Source organism: Sus scrofa, chromosome 5, assembly GCF_054392235.1.
Source record: "Sus scrofa isolate SSC_HxYL_T2T_F1_AM1 chromosome 5, Sscrofa_HxYL_maternal_Yorkshire_Landrace_v2.0, whole genome shotgun sequence".
NCBI lineage: Eukaryota > Metazoa > Chordata > Mammalia > Artiodactyla > Suidae > Sus > Sus scrofa.
In genome coordinates, this window is record NC_139387.1 from 23,350,611 (window position 1) to 23,368,515 (window position 17,905).

Here is a 17,905-nt window from a genome sequence, read left to right on the forward strand (position 1 = left end):
ATTATGGCTTACTCAAAAGTTAAAATCTTTTTAGGAAAATTAGCCTCCCATCCAACAACTATCACATATTTATATATCACATTAAGAAGTGGAAGGGATATGCATACATGCATATATATTTGCAGCCCACCTACCTTCCTTTCATCTTTTGTCCTAATTTCTTTTTTTTTTTTTTTTTTTTTTTTTTGTATTTTTGCTATTTCTTTGGGCCGTTCCGCGGCATGTGGAGGTTCCCAGGCTAGGGATCTAATCGGAGCTGTAGCCACCTGCCTACGCCAGAGCCACAGCAACGCTGGATCCAAGCCGCGTCTGCAACCTACACCACCGCTCAAGGCAACGCCAGATCGTTAACCCACTGAGCAAGGGCAGGGAGCGAACCCGCAACCTCACGGTTCCTAGTCGGATTCGTTAACCACTGCGCCACGACGGGAACTCCTCTCCTAATTTCTCAGATGCTGTATGCATCATTATGAAATTTCACCCTGTCCTTCAAAACTTTGACCATTACACACTTCTTGAAATATATCCTTTTCATTCAAGACATTACAATGTATTTTATAATAGCAGTTAGTAGACAGGTTGACAAAGTTTAAGTATCTGATTTCTGATTATTCTGTCTTTCAAACAAATGTTCCATAAGAACACAGAGATCTGTAATGAGATGGGTTATCTGACCATTATGTTATTTTCTTGGGGGGAGACAGGAAGAGGAATGCAAGGATAGTTTGATAGACCTCAGTACACAGGAAGATACTTTTTTAATTTGAGGTTGAATAGTTATAAAAAGTTACCCTGAATATTCCTTACAGTAAGTTAGATACAGATCTTTTTTTTTTTTTTTTTACATATCTTGTACATAGAAAACTCCCAGGCAATGACATTTATCTATACAAGGGATATTCACTCTAAAATTGACATCTCAAAATATTAATCTTAAATACATTAAAAATATAAATTATTATTACAACCCATTTTTTTTCTTTCTGGAGGAAAATATAACCTAGATCCTACAAAGAGAATTACAATCAAAAAGACTAACTTTATCACACTTACTCTTCTGTTTGTAAATCAGAGCTTCTGTTGGTTGTTGAAACAGAGCAACATTACAACAACAATGTTAAATATTGTATTTTAATAAAGCTATTTATGTCTTCACATTCATTGGCGTGTCTGGGAATGCAGAGAACTTCCATTGTTCACTCTCTCCAACAAATTGGAAAGCCTTGCTTAGGATAGTTTTGGTGCTATTATAAGCCTCCAAATATTTTTTTACAATCTCCATCTTTGAAATAAAAATAAATTATAGTAAGAGTTGAGGAGCTCTCTCCACTGGTGGAGGGGATCAATTTTAAATCATCAGGAGAGAGAGAAATGCTTTTATAGTGCCGAATGTGAATCTTCTTTTTAATTTGCCGAAAATGCCACTAAGTGAAAAAAAGCAAATCATCCTTGCTGACCTATAATCAAGAATTATTACTTAGTTTTCTGAGTAATGAAGTTTGGGAAAAACGCAAGTAACACAGGTTTCAATGGGGACTGTGTCCTTGGAGACAGGAGGATGTTATAGCAGCACTTGATACAGGTCAGGAGGGCAACTGTGTCATTTCAGTTACATGGCTCATTAAAAAAAATCTTTCACATCTAGTAAGGCATTTTGAAGATGTTAATTCTTTTTATATCAATAAAATCTTTCATTATATTAGTGTTTTGTTATCATTGGACAATTTCAACCAGGCAAGAAAAAGGAAGTTTATAAAATTACACAAGGGAAGGGGTTATATTATAGATCCTATTTTTCTAGACATTTCTTTCTCTGAATACACTGTTACAAATGTTATTCCTGAATACTAAAAAATTGGCAATCATATCTTGTAATTGGATACAAAATATGCTTTCGTGGTTGGATAACAATATGAATGTACTTATGGCCACTGAATTTTACACTTAAAAACTGTCGAAATGCTAAATTTTGTTATGTATACTTCACCACAATAAAAAATACACTTTATATATTGAATCATACCTTAATTTTTCACATAATATAATTTTTTCCAATTATCACTATTAATAACATTGGGTCTATGAATATTTTGGCCATTTTAAAGCCAATACCTGAATTAAATATATAATTATTTTTATCCTTTAAAATTGCCAACCTTCTGTCAAAAGTATGTTCATACAAATATTTTTTCATGTGTGAGAATATTTGTCAAAGTGAAATTTCTCGATAAAAGTATTTCACTTAGAAAATTTGTACAATTTTATATTAACCACAAAATTAGTTTATATCAAACATTTGCCTCTATAATTAAATTTAATGTAAATTATTTTTATACCTATTCATATCTTGTTCTTTTAAATATGTTACTTTTTTAAAGATTTTAAGTCTTTAAAAGTGTCAAAACTGATTTTTGGCATTTAATTCATAGTTTCATGCATTTAGGTCTATCAAATACTTTTACTCTTTAATTTTTAACTATAGTATTGAGATATAATGAACATACAATGAACTGAATTATTTAAAGTATACAATTTGATGTTTTGTATATGTATATGCCCAATAAAGTATCACCACAATCACACTTCACACTTCACACACCACAATCACACTTCAGGAAATATCCATCATTTCCTGAAGTTTCCTTTTTTTCCCCCTTCCTTCCTGTCCATCCCTTCCTGCTTCTGCTCACAGCCAATCACCCACCTGTTCTCTGTTATTAGAGATTAGTTCGCCTTCTCTAGAATATTATATGAATGGAATTATACGGTATATATTCATTTTATTTTTTCATTAATTTTTTCACTTTGAGGTACAAATCACAAGAAATATGTGTGTTTAAGGTATAAAATCAAATGGTTTCTTATAAATATACTTTGAGAAATACCCACCACAATGAAGCTCATTAGTATTCATTACCTCAAACAATTACCATTTTTTTTTTTTTTTGGTCTTTTTTGCGTCTTTTTTTTTAGGGCTGCACCCGCGGCATATGGAGATTCCCAGGCTCCAATCCGAGCTGGCAGACTATGCCAGAGCCACAGCAACACGGGTTCTGAGCTGCGTCTGTGACCTACACCACAGCTCAGGGCAATGCTGGATCCTTAACCCACTGAGCGAGGCCGGGGGTCAAACCCGCATCCTCATAGATGATAGTGGGGTTCCTTACCACTGAGCCATGAGGGGAACTCCTCCATTGGTTGTTTTTGTTTGTTTTTTCCTTTTCACCACCTACTCCTCTGGCAACCAGCTGTGTGTTCTCTGTGATTTTGTGTCTGTTCTGTTCTGTTTGCAATTGTTCATTTTATTTTAGATTCCAAATATAAGTGAAATCATTCAGTATATGTCTTCATTTTATTTCACTTAGCATAATGTCCTCTACCTAGGTCCATGCATCTTGTCAGGAATGGCAAGATTTCATTGTATACATATGTACCCACACACACAATCTTATATGCAATATAATCTTATTACCTCATGAACTTGAAACACAAAACCCGAGAATGTGCTCTTTCCTCTATTCATCATGGGTCTTATTTAAAGCCAAAATTTATCTCTGTCTAAATGAGGGATGGTATCAGGGGTTCAAGGAAAGATCAAGCATGGAAAGAAGGTTAGTTACAAATACTTTAAAAACTTTTGTCCCCCTCCCCCAAAACATTGGGATGTATTAATCATATCTGGGCTTTCTGAAAATTATTTTGATGGCATTGATTTTGAAAGGTTGAGTGGGGGTGGTAAAGATATATGATGAGTATATCAATAGCCTTTTTCAATATTTCAGCAATGAGATAAAGACATTCAAAGTAAATCAGTGCTGTGAGAGTAGAAAAGGAATAAATTAATAAGGTATTACAGATACAAATATGACCAGACCTGGTGATAAACAAATATGGGGAGAAAAAAGAATATAGAATGTCACTCTAAGAAGCTTAGGATTGACAGGGAAGGAGTGAAAATAATGAGTATTACATTGAAAATCTCTATATATGCACATCTAGTTTATCCTCAAGGGAAAATGATTAGATAAGAAAATAAGAATATTCGATAAAGTAAATAGTGATGGATGCTTGTACTGCTACGGACAAAGTTCTAGATACTTACCTTCAATTGTCTAAATGAATCAGTACAGTCCTAAGGTGTACATATTATTTGTACCTGAATTTTGCACGTGAGAAAAGTAGACAGAGAATTTAAGCAAATTGCCCAAGAACACTCAGATAGATGATGGCAGACCTGAATTTGTACCTTCTGACTTTAATGTCCCAGGGTAAGTTGATTACTGAAGTCAGAAAACTGTCAGTGTATTTGCCCTACATATATGTAAATGTGAGCATAATCAGCCTATTTGAAGTCACATTATTTATGAGAATATCTTAGAAAGAGAGGGAGCAGAGTGAAAGAAGGCACTGCCTGGAAGACTTCAGGTGCACTGACAGTCAATGACAAAAAAAATTATATTGCTTTCAAGGAATTAGAGGAATGTTGACGTAGGGTTCAATAGCCTACTTTTCTTTTTTTTTCCCCATTTTTTCCTCTCCTTATTTCTTCTTGCAGTTAGTACCCATTCTGACCAATTCACCCTTCTCCTTAAAGATTATCATCTCTATATTTTGAAGAAAGGCACATGAACACAATGTTTAAGAATCAATAATCATATATCTACATACCTAAATAGATATCTACTTCAAGAATTGCAATGATAAAAACAATATGCAGAACTCATGGCAATACCGGGGTCCGTTAGGAAGTTGAAGACGAGATCTACAAATGGTAGAACATAATGGCAGCATCTTACAGGTAAAAGATTTCAGAGATGATTTTGTCCAATCTTTTACCCAAAGCTAAAATCTCCTCCACAAAATTTAGATGTCTATTTATCCAGGGTTTTAAGACTGAATTAAGTATTAACTTAGGGAGAAAATAAATTTTAGGATGTAAATGTAAGAATGAAATCTTTCTGTGAATACAAAAACCACACCAACTATTACAACCACATATGAAACAACAGTATTCAATCTCCCAAACAGATTGTAGAAATAAGCTTCAGCCTTGTTTTAAGACCTATATCAACATTGTTTCTTTATAAGAGAGCTTTTTTAGAAAAAAATCCCCAAACTTTTTTCTCTTCTTTATGTTTATCTTGGTCTATGAAATCTACTGCTATTGATGACTCTCTCAATTTGTTCCTTCTTTCAGCTGTTTTAAAAATCTATTTTATACAAAACACTTTCCTTTTTGTGTTTTGTTATTTTTTCTCAGTTTACATCATTTCAGAATTCGTGCTTGCTTAGAAAAATGATTTATTTCTTTTCTGTATAATTTCTTCCTAGTTTGAGCAAAGAATCTGAACTTGTCTAGAGGTTTGTGTGATCTTCACAAGTGAGAAAGATTTCCTGAAATCTTGATAGTCCCTGTGTCTGGATCTTTTTTATTATTTATTAACTTCAAAATGAAAAAAATGTAGTTTTTCACATCTATTTTTATTTAGTCAGCATCTACACAGGCTTAAGAGTACAACATAACTGAATTCAAATCCACCAATCAATTGTTCACACCCCATTGTTAAGGAAAGAAACCCGTAGGAGCAAGTCAGATTTATAGAACCAACCTGTGCTTAGACCTAAGCAGAGGGGAAAAAATGAAATAACCAAGCCATAACAAAAACTTGAACTAATTATAAGAAACTATATAGTGAGTTAGTACAAAGAGATACCACTGAGTTTTGTCATCCTTGGAATCAATCACCCAAGGATGATTTTTTAAAAACCTCTTTCTCTTCTAAATCTGTAACGTACAGGTGGTGCTTGGGGAAAACATAACCTTGGATTGAATGTCCATATAACCTAAATCAATTTTGAGTTAATTTTAATTTGTCATAAAATTAAGGAGGTGGTGATATATGACTGGCTTCATGTTCTCTATTTCCTCTCAATTTGTATTGCCTTATTTCTATTCTGAAGCATTTGTATTTGTTTTAGAAGTTCATGATTATTTCTATATATTCACAGCATAATCATGTATTGCTAAATAATGCATTGTGTCCTTTTCCATGAAAATACTATATTTTTATAATTAAATATTGTCATGATTAATAAAGGGATTTCTCACTCTTGCTGGAGACTTATGCATTAGTGTCTTAACTGATGCTTTAAAAAATAATACTTGTATACTTTTAAAAGGGATTCCTTGAAGTCACACTGCTATTATACTGGGGAGGCTGTACCATATACTGGAATGGACATATAACTTGGAGGTAAATGCCACTGGGAATAAATAGTATTTTTCAGCAATTACTATAAATACATTGCTTTGTTAGATCTATTCAAACATATTTTGTTAAAAAAATGCACAAATAAAAATAAACCTTTAAAAGCATTGAAGAGGGTTGCCTTATTGAGGTCTGAGGAATGGTAATGGGAAATGGAGATAAAAGAGAAAAATAAAAAAGCCAAATAAGGAAGTGAGAATGATTAAATACAATTATAATATAGCAAGGATCAAGAGATATGATTATCAATATTTTACACATGATAAGGAAATGGGAGTCACCAAATTTCAATTTTGCCCTTCTTCAAAAATTTACTTTGGAGAGTTACTTTGAGAATTAGCAAATATATATTTTTTGTGGAAAAGTTTATTGCTCTCATTATATGATTATTACTGCTATAATGAGTGAAAAATGTAAAAAGATATTTTAAAATTAAAACAAAATTTTCAGAGTACTTTCTTAAGAATCAAATTCCTTTTAATTCCACATAAATTACACCCACCTTATTTCTCTCTGTATGGTTCCGGATCACTTAAGAGTTATTATAGATATTACCTCTCTACAAGATTACTCTTATTGTTTCCTATGGGATTTATTCAAGTGTTATTTGTTAAAGATTAATTTGAAAAACAACATTTTTTTTTATTTTCCCACTGTACAGCAAGGGGGTCAGGTTATCCTTACATGTATACATTACAATTACAGTTTTTCCCCCACCCTTTCTTCTGTTGCAACATGAGTATCTAGACATAGTTCTCAATGCTATTCAGCAAGATCTCCTTGTAAATCTATTCTAAGTTGTGTCTGATAAGCCCAAGCTCCCGATCCCTCCCACTCCCTCCCCCTCCCATCAGGCAACCACAAGTCTCTTCTCCAGGTCCATGATTTTCGCTTCTGAGGAGATGTTCATTTGTGCTGGATATTAGATTCCAGTTATAAGTGATATCATATGGTATTTGTCTTTGTCTTTCTGGCTCATTTCACTCAGGATGAGATTCTCTAGTTCCATCCATGTTGCTGCAAATGGCATGATGTCATCCTTTTTTATGGCTGAGTAGTATTCCATTGTGTATATATACCACCTCTTCCGAATCCAATCATCTGTCGATGGACATTTAGGTTGTTTCCATGTCCTGGCTATTGTGAATAGTGCTGCAATGAACATGCGGGTGCATGTGTCTCTTTTAAATAGAGCTTTGTCCGGATAGATGCCCAAGAGTGGGATTGCAGGGTCATATGGAAGTTCTATGTATAGATTTCTAAGGTATCTCCAAACTGTTCTCCATAGTGGCTGTACCAGTTTACATTCCCACCAACTGTGCAGGAGGGTTCGCTTTTCTCCACGACCCCTCCAGCACTTGTTATTTGTGGATTTATTAATGATGGCCATTCTGACTGGTGTGAGGTGGTATCTCATCATTGTTTTGATTTGCATTTCTCTTATAATCAGCGATGTTGAACATTTTTTCATGTGTTTGCTGGCCATCTGTATATCTTCTTTGTAGAAATGTCTATTCAGGTCTTTTACCCATTTTTCCATTGATTGATTGGTTTTTTGGCTGTTGAGTTATATAAGTTGCTTATATATTCTAGAGATTAAGCCCTTGTCAGTTGCATCATTTGAAACTATTTTCTCCCATTCTGAAAGTTGTCTTTTTGTTTTCTTTTTGGTTTCCTTTGCTGTGCAAAAGCTTTTTAGTTTGATGAGGTCCCACTGGTCGATTTTTGCTTTTATTTCTGTTGCTTTGGGGGACTGACCTGAGAAAATATTCATGAGGTTGATGTCAGAGAGTGTTTTGCCTATGTTCTCTTCCAGGAGTTTGATGGTGTCCTGTCGTATATTTAAGTCTTTCAGCCATTTTGAGTGTATTTTTGTGCATGGTGTGAGGGTGTGTTCTAGTTTTATTGCTTTGCATGCAGCTGTCCAGGTTTCCCAGCAATGCTTGCTGAATAGACTTTCCTTTTCCCATTTGATGTTCTTGCCTCCCTTGTCAAAGATTAATTGACCATAGGTGTCAGGGTTAATTTCCGAATTCTCTATTCTGTTCCATTGGTCTGTCTGTCTGTTTTGATACCAGTACCACACTGTTTTGATGACTGTGGCTTTGTAGTATTTCTTGAAGTCTGGGAGAGTTATGCCTCCTGCTTGGTTTTTGTTTCTCAGGATTGCTTTGGCGATTCTGGGTCTTTTGTGGTTCCATATAAATGTTTGGATTGTTTGTTCTAGTTCTGTGAACAATGTCATGGGTAATTTGATAGGGATTGCATTGAATCTGTAGATTGCTTTGGGTAGGATGGCCATTTTCACAATATTGATTTTTCCAATCCAGGAACATGGAATATCTTTCCATTTCTTTACATCTTCTTTGATTTCTTTGATTAAAGTTTTATAGTTCTCGGCATATAGGTCCTTTACCTCTTTGGTCAGGTGTATTCCGAGGTATTTGATTTTGTGTGGTAAAATTTTAAAAGGTATCGTATTTTTGTATTCCTTTTCTAATGTTTCATTGCTGGCATACAGAAATGCAGCTGACTTCTGAATGTTAATCTTATATCCTGCCACTTTGCTGAATTGATTAATCAGTTCAAGGAGTTTTGGGGTTGAGTCCTTAGGGTTTTCTAGGTATAGTATCATGTCATCTGCATACAGTGACAGTTTGATCTCTTCTCTTCCTATATGGATGCCTTTGATTTCTTTTGTTTGTCGAATTGCTGTGGCTAAGACTTCCAAAACGATGTTGAAGAGCAGTGGTGAGAGTGGGCATCCCTGTCTTGTTCCAGATTTGAGGGAGAAGGCTTTCAGTTTTTCCCCATTGAGGATTGTATTTGCTGTGGGTTTATCATAAATGGCTTTGATTATATTCAGGAATGCTCCCTCTATACCCACTTTGGCGAGGGTCTTGATCATGAATGGATGTTGAACTTTGTCAAATGCTTTTTCTGCGTCTATTGAGATGATCATATGATTTTTGACTTTTTTTTTTGTTAATGTGGTGTATGATGCTGATTGATTTGCGTATGTTGAACCATCCTTGTGAACCTGGGATGAACCCAACCTGGTCATGGTGTATAATTTTTTTGATATGTTGTTGGATTCGGTTGGCTAAGATTTTGTTGAGAATTTTTGCATCTATATTCATCAAAGATACTGGGCGATAGTTTTCTTTTTTGGTGGTATCTCTGTCTGGTTTTGGAATGAGGGTGATGGTGGCCTCATAGAATGTCTTTGGGAGTATTCCTTCTTCTTCAACCTTTTGAAAGAGTTTAAGGAGGATGGGCACCAATTCCTCTTTATATGTTTGATAAAATTCACCTGTGAAGCCATCTGGTCCTGGACTTTTATTTGTAGGGAGTGATTTTATGACCTCTTCAATTTCATTTCTAGTGATGGGTCTGTTCAGTTGGTCTGTTTCTGCTTGATTCAGTTTTGGCAGGCTGTAAGATTCTAGAAAATTGTCCATTTCTTCCAGATTGTCAAACTTGTTGCCGTATAGTTGTTCATAGTATTCTCTTATGGTTTTTTGTATTTCTGCTGTATCCGTTGTGATTTCTCCTTTTTCATTTATAATTTTGGTTATTTGGGTTCTTTCTCTCCTCTTTTTAGTGAGTCTGGCCAGGGGTTTATCAATTTTGTTCACCTTTTCAAAGAACCAGCTCTTGGTTTTATTAATTTTCTCTATTGTTTTTTGAGTCTCTATTTTATTGATTTCTTCTTTGATCTTTATAATTTCCTTCCTTCTGCTGACTTTAGGACTTTTTTGTTCTTCTTTTTCTAATTCGTTTAGGTGGAGGGTTAAGTTGTCCATTTGGGATCTTTCTTCTTGTTTGAGAAAGGCCTGTATTGCTATAAATTTCCCTCTGAGCACTGTTTTCGCAGCATCCCATAGATTTTGAGAGGTTGTGTCTTCATTATCATTTGTTTCAAGGTAGTTTTTAATTTCCTTCTTGATTTCCTCATTGACCCATTGGTTTTTTAGTAGCATGTTGTTTAGTCTCCATGGAGTAGGTTTTTTCTCTTTGCTTTTCCCGTGGTTGATTTCTAATTTCATGGCATTGTGGTCAGAGAAGATACTTGAGATAATTTCTATGCTCCTAAATTTATTGAGATTCGTTTTATGTCCCAATATGTGGTCGATTCTTGAGAATGTTCCATGAGCATTTGAGAAGAATGTGTATTCTGATTTTTTTGGATGTAGTGTCCTGAAGATATCAGTTAAGTCTAACTTTTCTATTGTTTCCTTTAGGATCTCTGTTGCTTTATTGGTTTTCTGTCTAGAGGATCTGTCCATTGATGTGAGGGGGGTATTTAGGTCTCCTACTATGATTGTATTCTCATCAATATCTCCCTTTATGTCTGTTAATATTTGTTGTATGTATCTGGGTGCTCCTATGTTTGGGGCATATATGTTGATGATAGTAACATCCTGTCCTTGGATGGATCCCTTAATCATTAAATAGTGTCCTTCTTTGTCTTTATGTCTTTTGTTTTAAAGTCTATTTTGTCTGATATGAGCGTTGCGACTCCTGTTTTTCTGTCATGTCTATTGGCATGAAATACTTTTCCCCAGCCTTTCACTTTCAATCTATATGTATCTTTTGTCCTAAGGTGAGTTTCTTGTAGGCAGCATATTGAAGGTTTTTGCCTTTTTATCCACTTAGCCATTCTGTGTCTTTTGATTGGGGCATTCAGTCCATTGACATTTAAGGTGATAATTGATAGATGATGATTTATTGCCATTTGATCCTCGTGTTCCAGTTGATTCCATGGTTCTCCATTCTTCTTCTTTTTTTTTTTTTTTTTTTTTTTTTGGTTGGATGGTCTCCTGTTATTACCTGCTTGAGTGTATTTTTTTTTTCATTTTTTGCAAATGCAATATTTGGTTTTGGCTTGTGGTTGCCCTGTTTTTTAAGTATGCTAACCCCTTCCCATAATTGTGTGTTGTAGCCTGATGGTCCTGTAAGTTCAAACACTTCATTATTATATTAAAATTAAGAAGAGAGACATACAAACAAACAAAAAGGATTATTTACCTCCTAACATCCCTTGCCCACATTTTATGGTTTTGATGACTCTTTTATTTTTTTCTTTTTAATTTTATTTTGTTTGAAGCATGTTCATGATTAAATCTGTATGCTGGCTTATTTGGGTGACTGCTCTCTGATTGCGGTTTCCTCAGTCCTAGTTCTTCCTCTTCTTCTTCTTCTTCTTTTTTTTTTCTTTTCTTTTTTCTTCCCTTTCCTTCCTTTCTTTTTGGTTTAGAGAAGCCCTTTCAATATTTCCTTTAACCTGGGTTTTGTGTTGCTGTATTCTTTAAGTTTTTGTTTGTTGGGAAAAATTTTTATTTCCCCTTCTATTTTAAATGATATTCTTGCTGGATAGAGTATTCTAGGTTGCATATTTTTTCCTTTTAGCACTTTAAATATCTCTTGCCATTCCCTCCTGGCCTGTAGTATTTCTGTAGAGAAATCAGCTGATATTCTTATGGGGGTTCCCTTGTAGGTAACATTCTGTTTTTCTCTTGCTGCCTTTAGGATCCTCTCTTTATCACTAACTTTTGCCATTTTTATTATGATGTGTCTTGGTGTGGGTCTGTTTGGGTTCAGTTTGTTTGGGGCCCTCTGTGCTTCTTGTATCTTGAATCCAGTATCCTTTAGATTTGGGAAGTTTCCAGCAATAATTTCTTCAAATATATTTTCCATCCCCTTATCTTTTTCTACTCCTTCTGGAATTCCTATTATGCGTAGATTGGCCCGTTTTATATTATCCCATAGGTCTCTTATATTGCTTTCCAGTTTTTTGATTCGGTTTTCTGTCTGTTGACCAGATTGAGTGATTTCCATTATTCTATCTTCCATATCACTGATTCGTTCTTCTGCATTATTCATTCTGGTTTTTACTGCCCCTAGTTCAGTTTGCATCTCTGCAAATGAATGTTCTAGTTTTTCTTGGCTCCTCCTTATATTTTCTAGCTCCTTTCTGAGGGTATCTGCATTACTGTTCATATCTTCTCTTCATTCCTTCAGTATTTTCACTATTTCTCTTTTGAATTCCAGGTCTGTCTGACTGCAGAGATCTGTTTCATTGTTGACTGTTTTAGGTGAGTTCTCCTATTGGTTTGACTGGGGGTGGTTTCTCAGCTTCTTCATCTTGCTTGTTGTCTTCTTTCTCCTGAGGGAGTTGTACTCTCTGTGATCGGGTAGTGTTTGCCTTGTCACTGCCATGGAATATTTCCTGAGGGCTGGCGTTGTTGGTCAATCTTTTTTGAGGCAGTGTGGCTTGAAAAGCAACATTAATCACCATTGGCTTCCCAGGGCATCATAAGCACACTAAAGACATAATAGTATACTTGAGAGAAAATGTTAGGGAATTATGAAATATAAGGGGGACACAGTGTCTGTGGAAGAGGGGGAGCAAAAATCGCTACCTCTCTCCCCAGCCACACCCTCTGCAACGTGTCTCTCTGGACTCTTTCACACATAGGTAATTTCATTTCTGTCCCTTGAACCTCGACTGGTCCTGTGACCTGCTTGGCTCATTGAACTGTGGGTGGAAGGGATGTTGTGTCTAGGACGTTAGAGCCCATGTGTGCTTCCACTGTCTCTCCTGGAGCCCCAGGATCTTACCATGTGACCAAGTGTTAACTAGAGGATAAAACTATCTGGACGAGAGTTCAGTTATATTAGTAAGGAGACATTCAGCATCTACAGTTGTGAATGAGGCCTTACTGGACAGCAAGACCCAATCATCCACAGTCACAATCCTATGAACAAACCCGGCTAAGATCAGATGATGTCTCCTCAAATAGGCAGAAACAGCCTGTGGGCCCAGAAACTCAAGTTTTAAACCACTGGTTTTGTGATGACTAGTTATTTCAAAAGAACTAACTGTAGCGTTTGACAGGTACATATATGAGGGGTTCCAAACACAGGACTAAGCAGGTTAGAGGGGGATGCAGGGAAGAAAACTTTATATAAGAGCTGACACCCTGTGCACAGGTCTAGAAATGACAGTCAAAAACACTCCAGTCTGGACCACTGAGGTTTATAGTGAAAAATGTGAAAGACTGTAAGGAATAAAATAACCAAATGTAGAATATCTTTCTTTGAGAAATATTAGTGATGGTCACACTTTATGTTTTTTCAGTGTTGAAGATAATCTTCAAGGAAACAATTATGACTTCATATTGGATTCCTTGTCTATAACCCCAGGCTTCCAAGTATATTTCTAGTTTAATTTTCTTGATGTTTAGGACTTTAATTTGCTGGTTCCTATTGGCTTAACTTAGTTATATTTAGGACTTGCATTGTATTATGTATCTCAGCACTATTCTTGTTTTGTCATCATAAAGATGGTTTTATTGTCTCAGCAGGTTTTATCAGATCACTGCCACCTGGGTGATGAATTAATGTGGAGACTGTGTTCCTTCACTTTAGAGAAAATCCAGAAACTCTAAATCTTTTCGCTTCAAAATTTCTTTTACAAGATAGACATGAATCTCCAGGTGTCTACACCCATAGTGTTAAAATCCATTTTGTTTTGCTCAGACTCATTAATATTTGAAAAATTATTTTATTCCTGCTTAAGAAGAGTAACTATAATTGTACATAAACTTTTTGGATTTTTGGTTTTAAAGAAGGCAATGGATACTCTGGTTCCACCATTTTCCTGTTAATTCAAGAGTTTGATTTTTTTTTTTTTGAACATAAGATTGAATAGAGTCAGGTAAGAATTTAGGTAAAGCCCTTTTTTGGAAGTTTAACTTCATGCTCTCTTGATATGAAATGTTGTCTTGGAGAAAGTTTATTTTCAACAAAAGTTGAAATGACTCAATTTGCTTATTTTAACATGGATTGAAATGATGATTTTGGAGACAAGATTCAGGAGTAACAGTGTTATAATCATTTAATATGAACAGACAGTAGACCAGGGCACAATAGTTAAGAATTGAAGATTATGGACACAGTTCCTGCTGTGGCGCAGCAGGTTAAGGATCTGGCATTGCTGCAGCTGTGGCACAGGTTGCAGCTGCAGCTTGGATACAATGCCTGGCCTGGTAACGTCCATAGGCTTCGAGTGTGGCTAAAAAAGAAAAAACAAAGAGTTGAAGATTATGACTTTAAGGTGAACTACTCTTTTTGTACTTATATTTTTATTTGATGCTGACTTTCAACATTCCTTTACGTCTTTGAGATCAATGAAATTCTTTTGATTAAGTCTGTGAAAGCTCGTTTCACTTGCTTGTTCCTCCGGGTATAAATAAATGGGTTTAGCATGGGGGCAACTGAAGTAGTGAGCACGGACACACACTTATTAATTGCGACATCATCCTTTGCTGAAGGTTTGACATAGATGAAGATACAACTGCCATAGGTGATAGAAACCACTATCAGGTGAGAAGAGCAGGTAGAGAAGGCCTTCATCTTTTGCTGGGCAGAAGGGAACTTTATGATGGTCTTGATGATGTAGGTATAGGACATGACTACACACAGAAGTGTCATGATGTCAGTCAGCACAGCAAGGGCCACAGCCATCTGTTCTATGAACCGTGTGTCTGAACAAGATATCTTCAGCAGAGGAGAAGCATCACAGCCAAAATGATCAATGATATTAGAGTCACAGAATTCCAGGTTTAAGCCCAGGCACAGTGGTGGAAATATGACCAACCAACCTGCTATCCAGCAGCAGCTGACAAGCCATCCACAGACTCTGCTGTTCATGATGGTCGCATAATGTAAGGGTTTGCAGATGGCCACGTAGCGGTCATAGGACATGGCGGCCAGGAGAAAAAATTCTGTGGCTCCAAAAAGGATGACAAAAAATAGTTGAGCCATACAGGCATTATAGGAGATAGTTTTGTCCCCAGTTGATAAGCTGTATAGGAACCTGGGGATGCAGACCGTAGTGAAGAAGGTTTCTAAAAAGGAGAAGTGTTTGAGGAAGAAGTACATGGCAGTTTTAAGGCGAGAATCTACCAAAGTGAGTATAATGATGGTCATGTTCCCAGTTATACTCAGCGTGTAGGAGACAAACAGAAATAGAAAAATGAGAAGCTGCATTTGAGGATCACCTGTCAGTCCCAGAAGTATGAATGTAGATAATGATGTACGGTTTCTCATGGCTGACTTGTAGTTCTTCCAACTCCTCACCAACTCAAGTGACCTTGAACTGAGAAAACTTGTATGAAATTATGAGGCCATGACTATTGTGTAAAGAAAAAATCCAATCTATGCAGTGAATAGTCATTTTCTTCTTTGACTTCCTTATGTCCCATCAAAACTCAGGGATTCTCAGCTCTTTGATGTGCATAAGAGTTCTCCTCAAGATCATGTTTTTCTGACATAAGTTTGTACTACAGTCCAATATTTATACTTTCTTGTGTGTTCTCACATCTCTATTTTTCAATTAATCTCAATTCTGCCTCTCATTCTTTGAAATGTATTTAGCTATAGAATTAGAAAGGATTATCTCTGTGTTATGATTTTGTGTATTATAATGTCCTTTTGCTCCTAATAATTCTTCATTACTCATCAGGTTGAATGGACTCATAAGTTACTTGGAAGTGTTGGTTCCTGCTAAATGCAAATAAATGGCAGAGTTTGACATTGTATACAGGCTATGTGTGCAGTATTGGAATGTTTGCTTTTACTGCAATAACCAAAGAAGTTATTTCATTTTATTTTACTTTTGGTATCATAACTGTGTCATCCAAATAACACCCAATGTTTTCCGGTTTTGCTATTTGTCTATAAGTTTCTATATGAATACCCAATTTTCCTTCCATTTTTCACTCTAACAGAACATCGCGTTTGATAAGTATTACATTAACGAGTTACTACAGTATTGGTTCAAGAAATGATTACAAATGGTAACAAAAGAAAAAAAACAAAACAAAACCCTCAAGAATTTAACCTCACTTGTATATACTTTGGAGGTCATGAAGGCCAGAGGAAGACAGGATGAGACACAAGTTGGAGGAGGAGACCAAGGAGTCACGATGATTTCTTGCCAAGTAGTAACTTGAGCTGGATCCTGCAACAGGAAAGTGACATGAGTGGAAAAACTGGGAAAAACCCACGCAATGTCTGTACTTAATTAATTTTAATATTATTTAAATTATTTTTCAATTAATCGTCCCCTCCTCTGAGACCCCCACCCCAACCCCTAAGCCTGAGTCTCAAGCCTGGCCCTCCTTGCTTCTGTGGGGACTCACAGACCTCAGGGAGGTTGGCCCTTGCGCTGAGCAAGCTCAGCCCCTCGGCTCCAGATCAGGAGTCGGGAAATCTGTGTGTGGACCTGCAGCCGCCGATCCGACAGGGGGCGCCCAGAGAGCGCGCGACCCTCATTGCAGTGGAGGAGGAGGCACCGGCGGCGGCACCAGGTTTGGAGGCGGTGGTCAGCCCGCCGCCCGCCGCCCGCCGCCCGCCGCCTGTCTCGGCCTGGCTGCGACCCTGAGCTGTCCTTATATGTGTATTTTAGTTTCTATAGTGTGTATAGTGTTCCTTCCTTAGGGTTAATGCACTGGGCAGGGTGCTGCCGTTAAGGAGAGCGGGCTGAAGGATGTCTAAGAACTAGCTGCACTATTTTTTCAACTCTTCTGTAAGTACAAAATTATTTTGTAATTAAAAATTTACCAACTGGTACTAAAACAGAAAGAAAACCAGAAAAGCAGACTGCAATTGCTGAGCACTTTCTATGTGCCGGGCGGTTTGTTGGGGCAAGTTTTCACATGTGTTTGTTATTTGTCTGGTATTTTGTCTCTAATCCGATCGTCCGTGCTTCACCTGTGTTTTTGCGGCGATGTCGAACTCGAAGTAGGTAATATATTATTTGACATTAACGTTTACAGTTGAAATTGTGGATTGATACTAATTAGAAATACCAGAATTGCATGGATTCTTCCTGCACCTAAAAGCCAAATTGTGGCATCGACTACCTGAGGTGCTTGAGGCTTCTGACCCACTGACAGTACACGCGTGTGGTGAAGGTGTCTGTATTTAGAAAGGAATGTTCCCTGTGCAACAGCTCTTTAGAGTGTGTCCAGCAAAGAGGGATAGTCACTTTCCACAAAGCAGAGCAAAATATTTATAATTTGGGTGGAGTCTCTTTCTTGTTTCTCTGTTCATTAGGAGCTTCCCACCCCGCCTTTACCTTCACTGGAAGTTACTAGGCGGATACTAAGTTTGGGCTTAATGTCTCTTCCTGAGAAAAAGTTTCTTGAAACTTCATTGTCTGAGTTACATGCCTCTTGTTTTTGCCTCTTTCACGCATAGTGCCTCTGTCTCTATCACTGGACCTGTGAGTGTCATTTTGTTGACATTGGGCTCTTCAGAGTCTTGTTCCCTGAGATTCCACAGTAGCTGACCCTATTCAGCATTTACTAAGAGCTCAATAAATATGTTTATTTTAAAGTGAATAAATTTTATATGTATTCTTTGGACTAGGAACAAGCAGTCTGTATCTCGTTTAGAGGAATTTCCATTCTCTTTGACATAAGAGAGAATGTTGCATTCTATAATATAAATATGTAATCCGGGATGGGGGTCCCCAATTTTTATCTACAAAAGCTCAGTTAATTCTTTTTTTTAGCTTTATTGAGGTGTAATCGATATAAGAATTGCACATATTTATGGAGTTC

The 17,905-nt window shown here is 36.5% G+C and overlaps 2 protein-coding genes across 2 annotated transcripts in view; one reads left to right on the top strand and one right to left on the bottom strand.

Moving 5' to 3' along the window:
* LOC146403204 (uncharacterized) overlaps nucleotides 1–12,367 on the top strand; it is a 732,844-nt gene extending 720,477 nt beyond the window's left edge. The window contains exon 3 of the mRNA XM_084955867.1: nucleotides 12,324–12,367. The gene's annotated coding sequence lies outside the window, so the exon portion shown is untranslated. The remainder of the gene's footprint in view (nucleotides 1–12,323) is intronic.
* A 289-nt stretch (nucleotides 12,368–12,656) lies between these two features.
* LOC100513517 (olfactory receptor 6C2-like) lies at nucleotides 12,657–16,157 on the bottom strand. Its single transcript, XM_084955868.1, has one exon. It carries the CDS (start codon nucleotides 15,384–15,386, stop codon nucleotides 14,448–14,450), a length of 939 nt encoding a protein of 312 aa, XP_084811994.1. The 5' UTR covers nucleotides 15,387–16,157; the 3' UTR covers nucleotides 12,657–14,447.
* Between the last annotated feature and the right edge of the window lie 1,748 nt (nucleotides 16,158–17,905).

Bases quoted from the DNA above. Each gene is read 5' to 3' on its own strand.
- LOC100513517 (XM_084955868.1), bottom strand. From the start codon at position 15,386: ATGAGAAACCGTACATCATTATCTACATTCATACTTCTGGGACTGACA.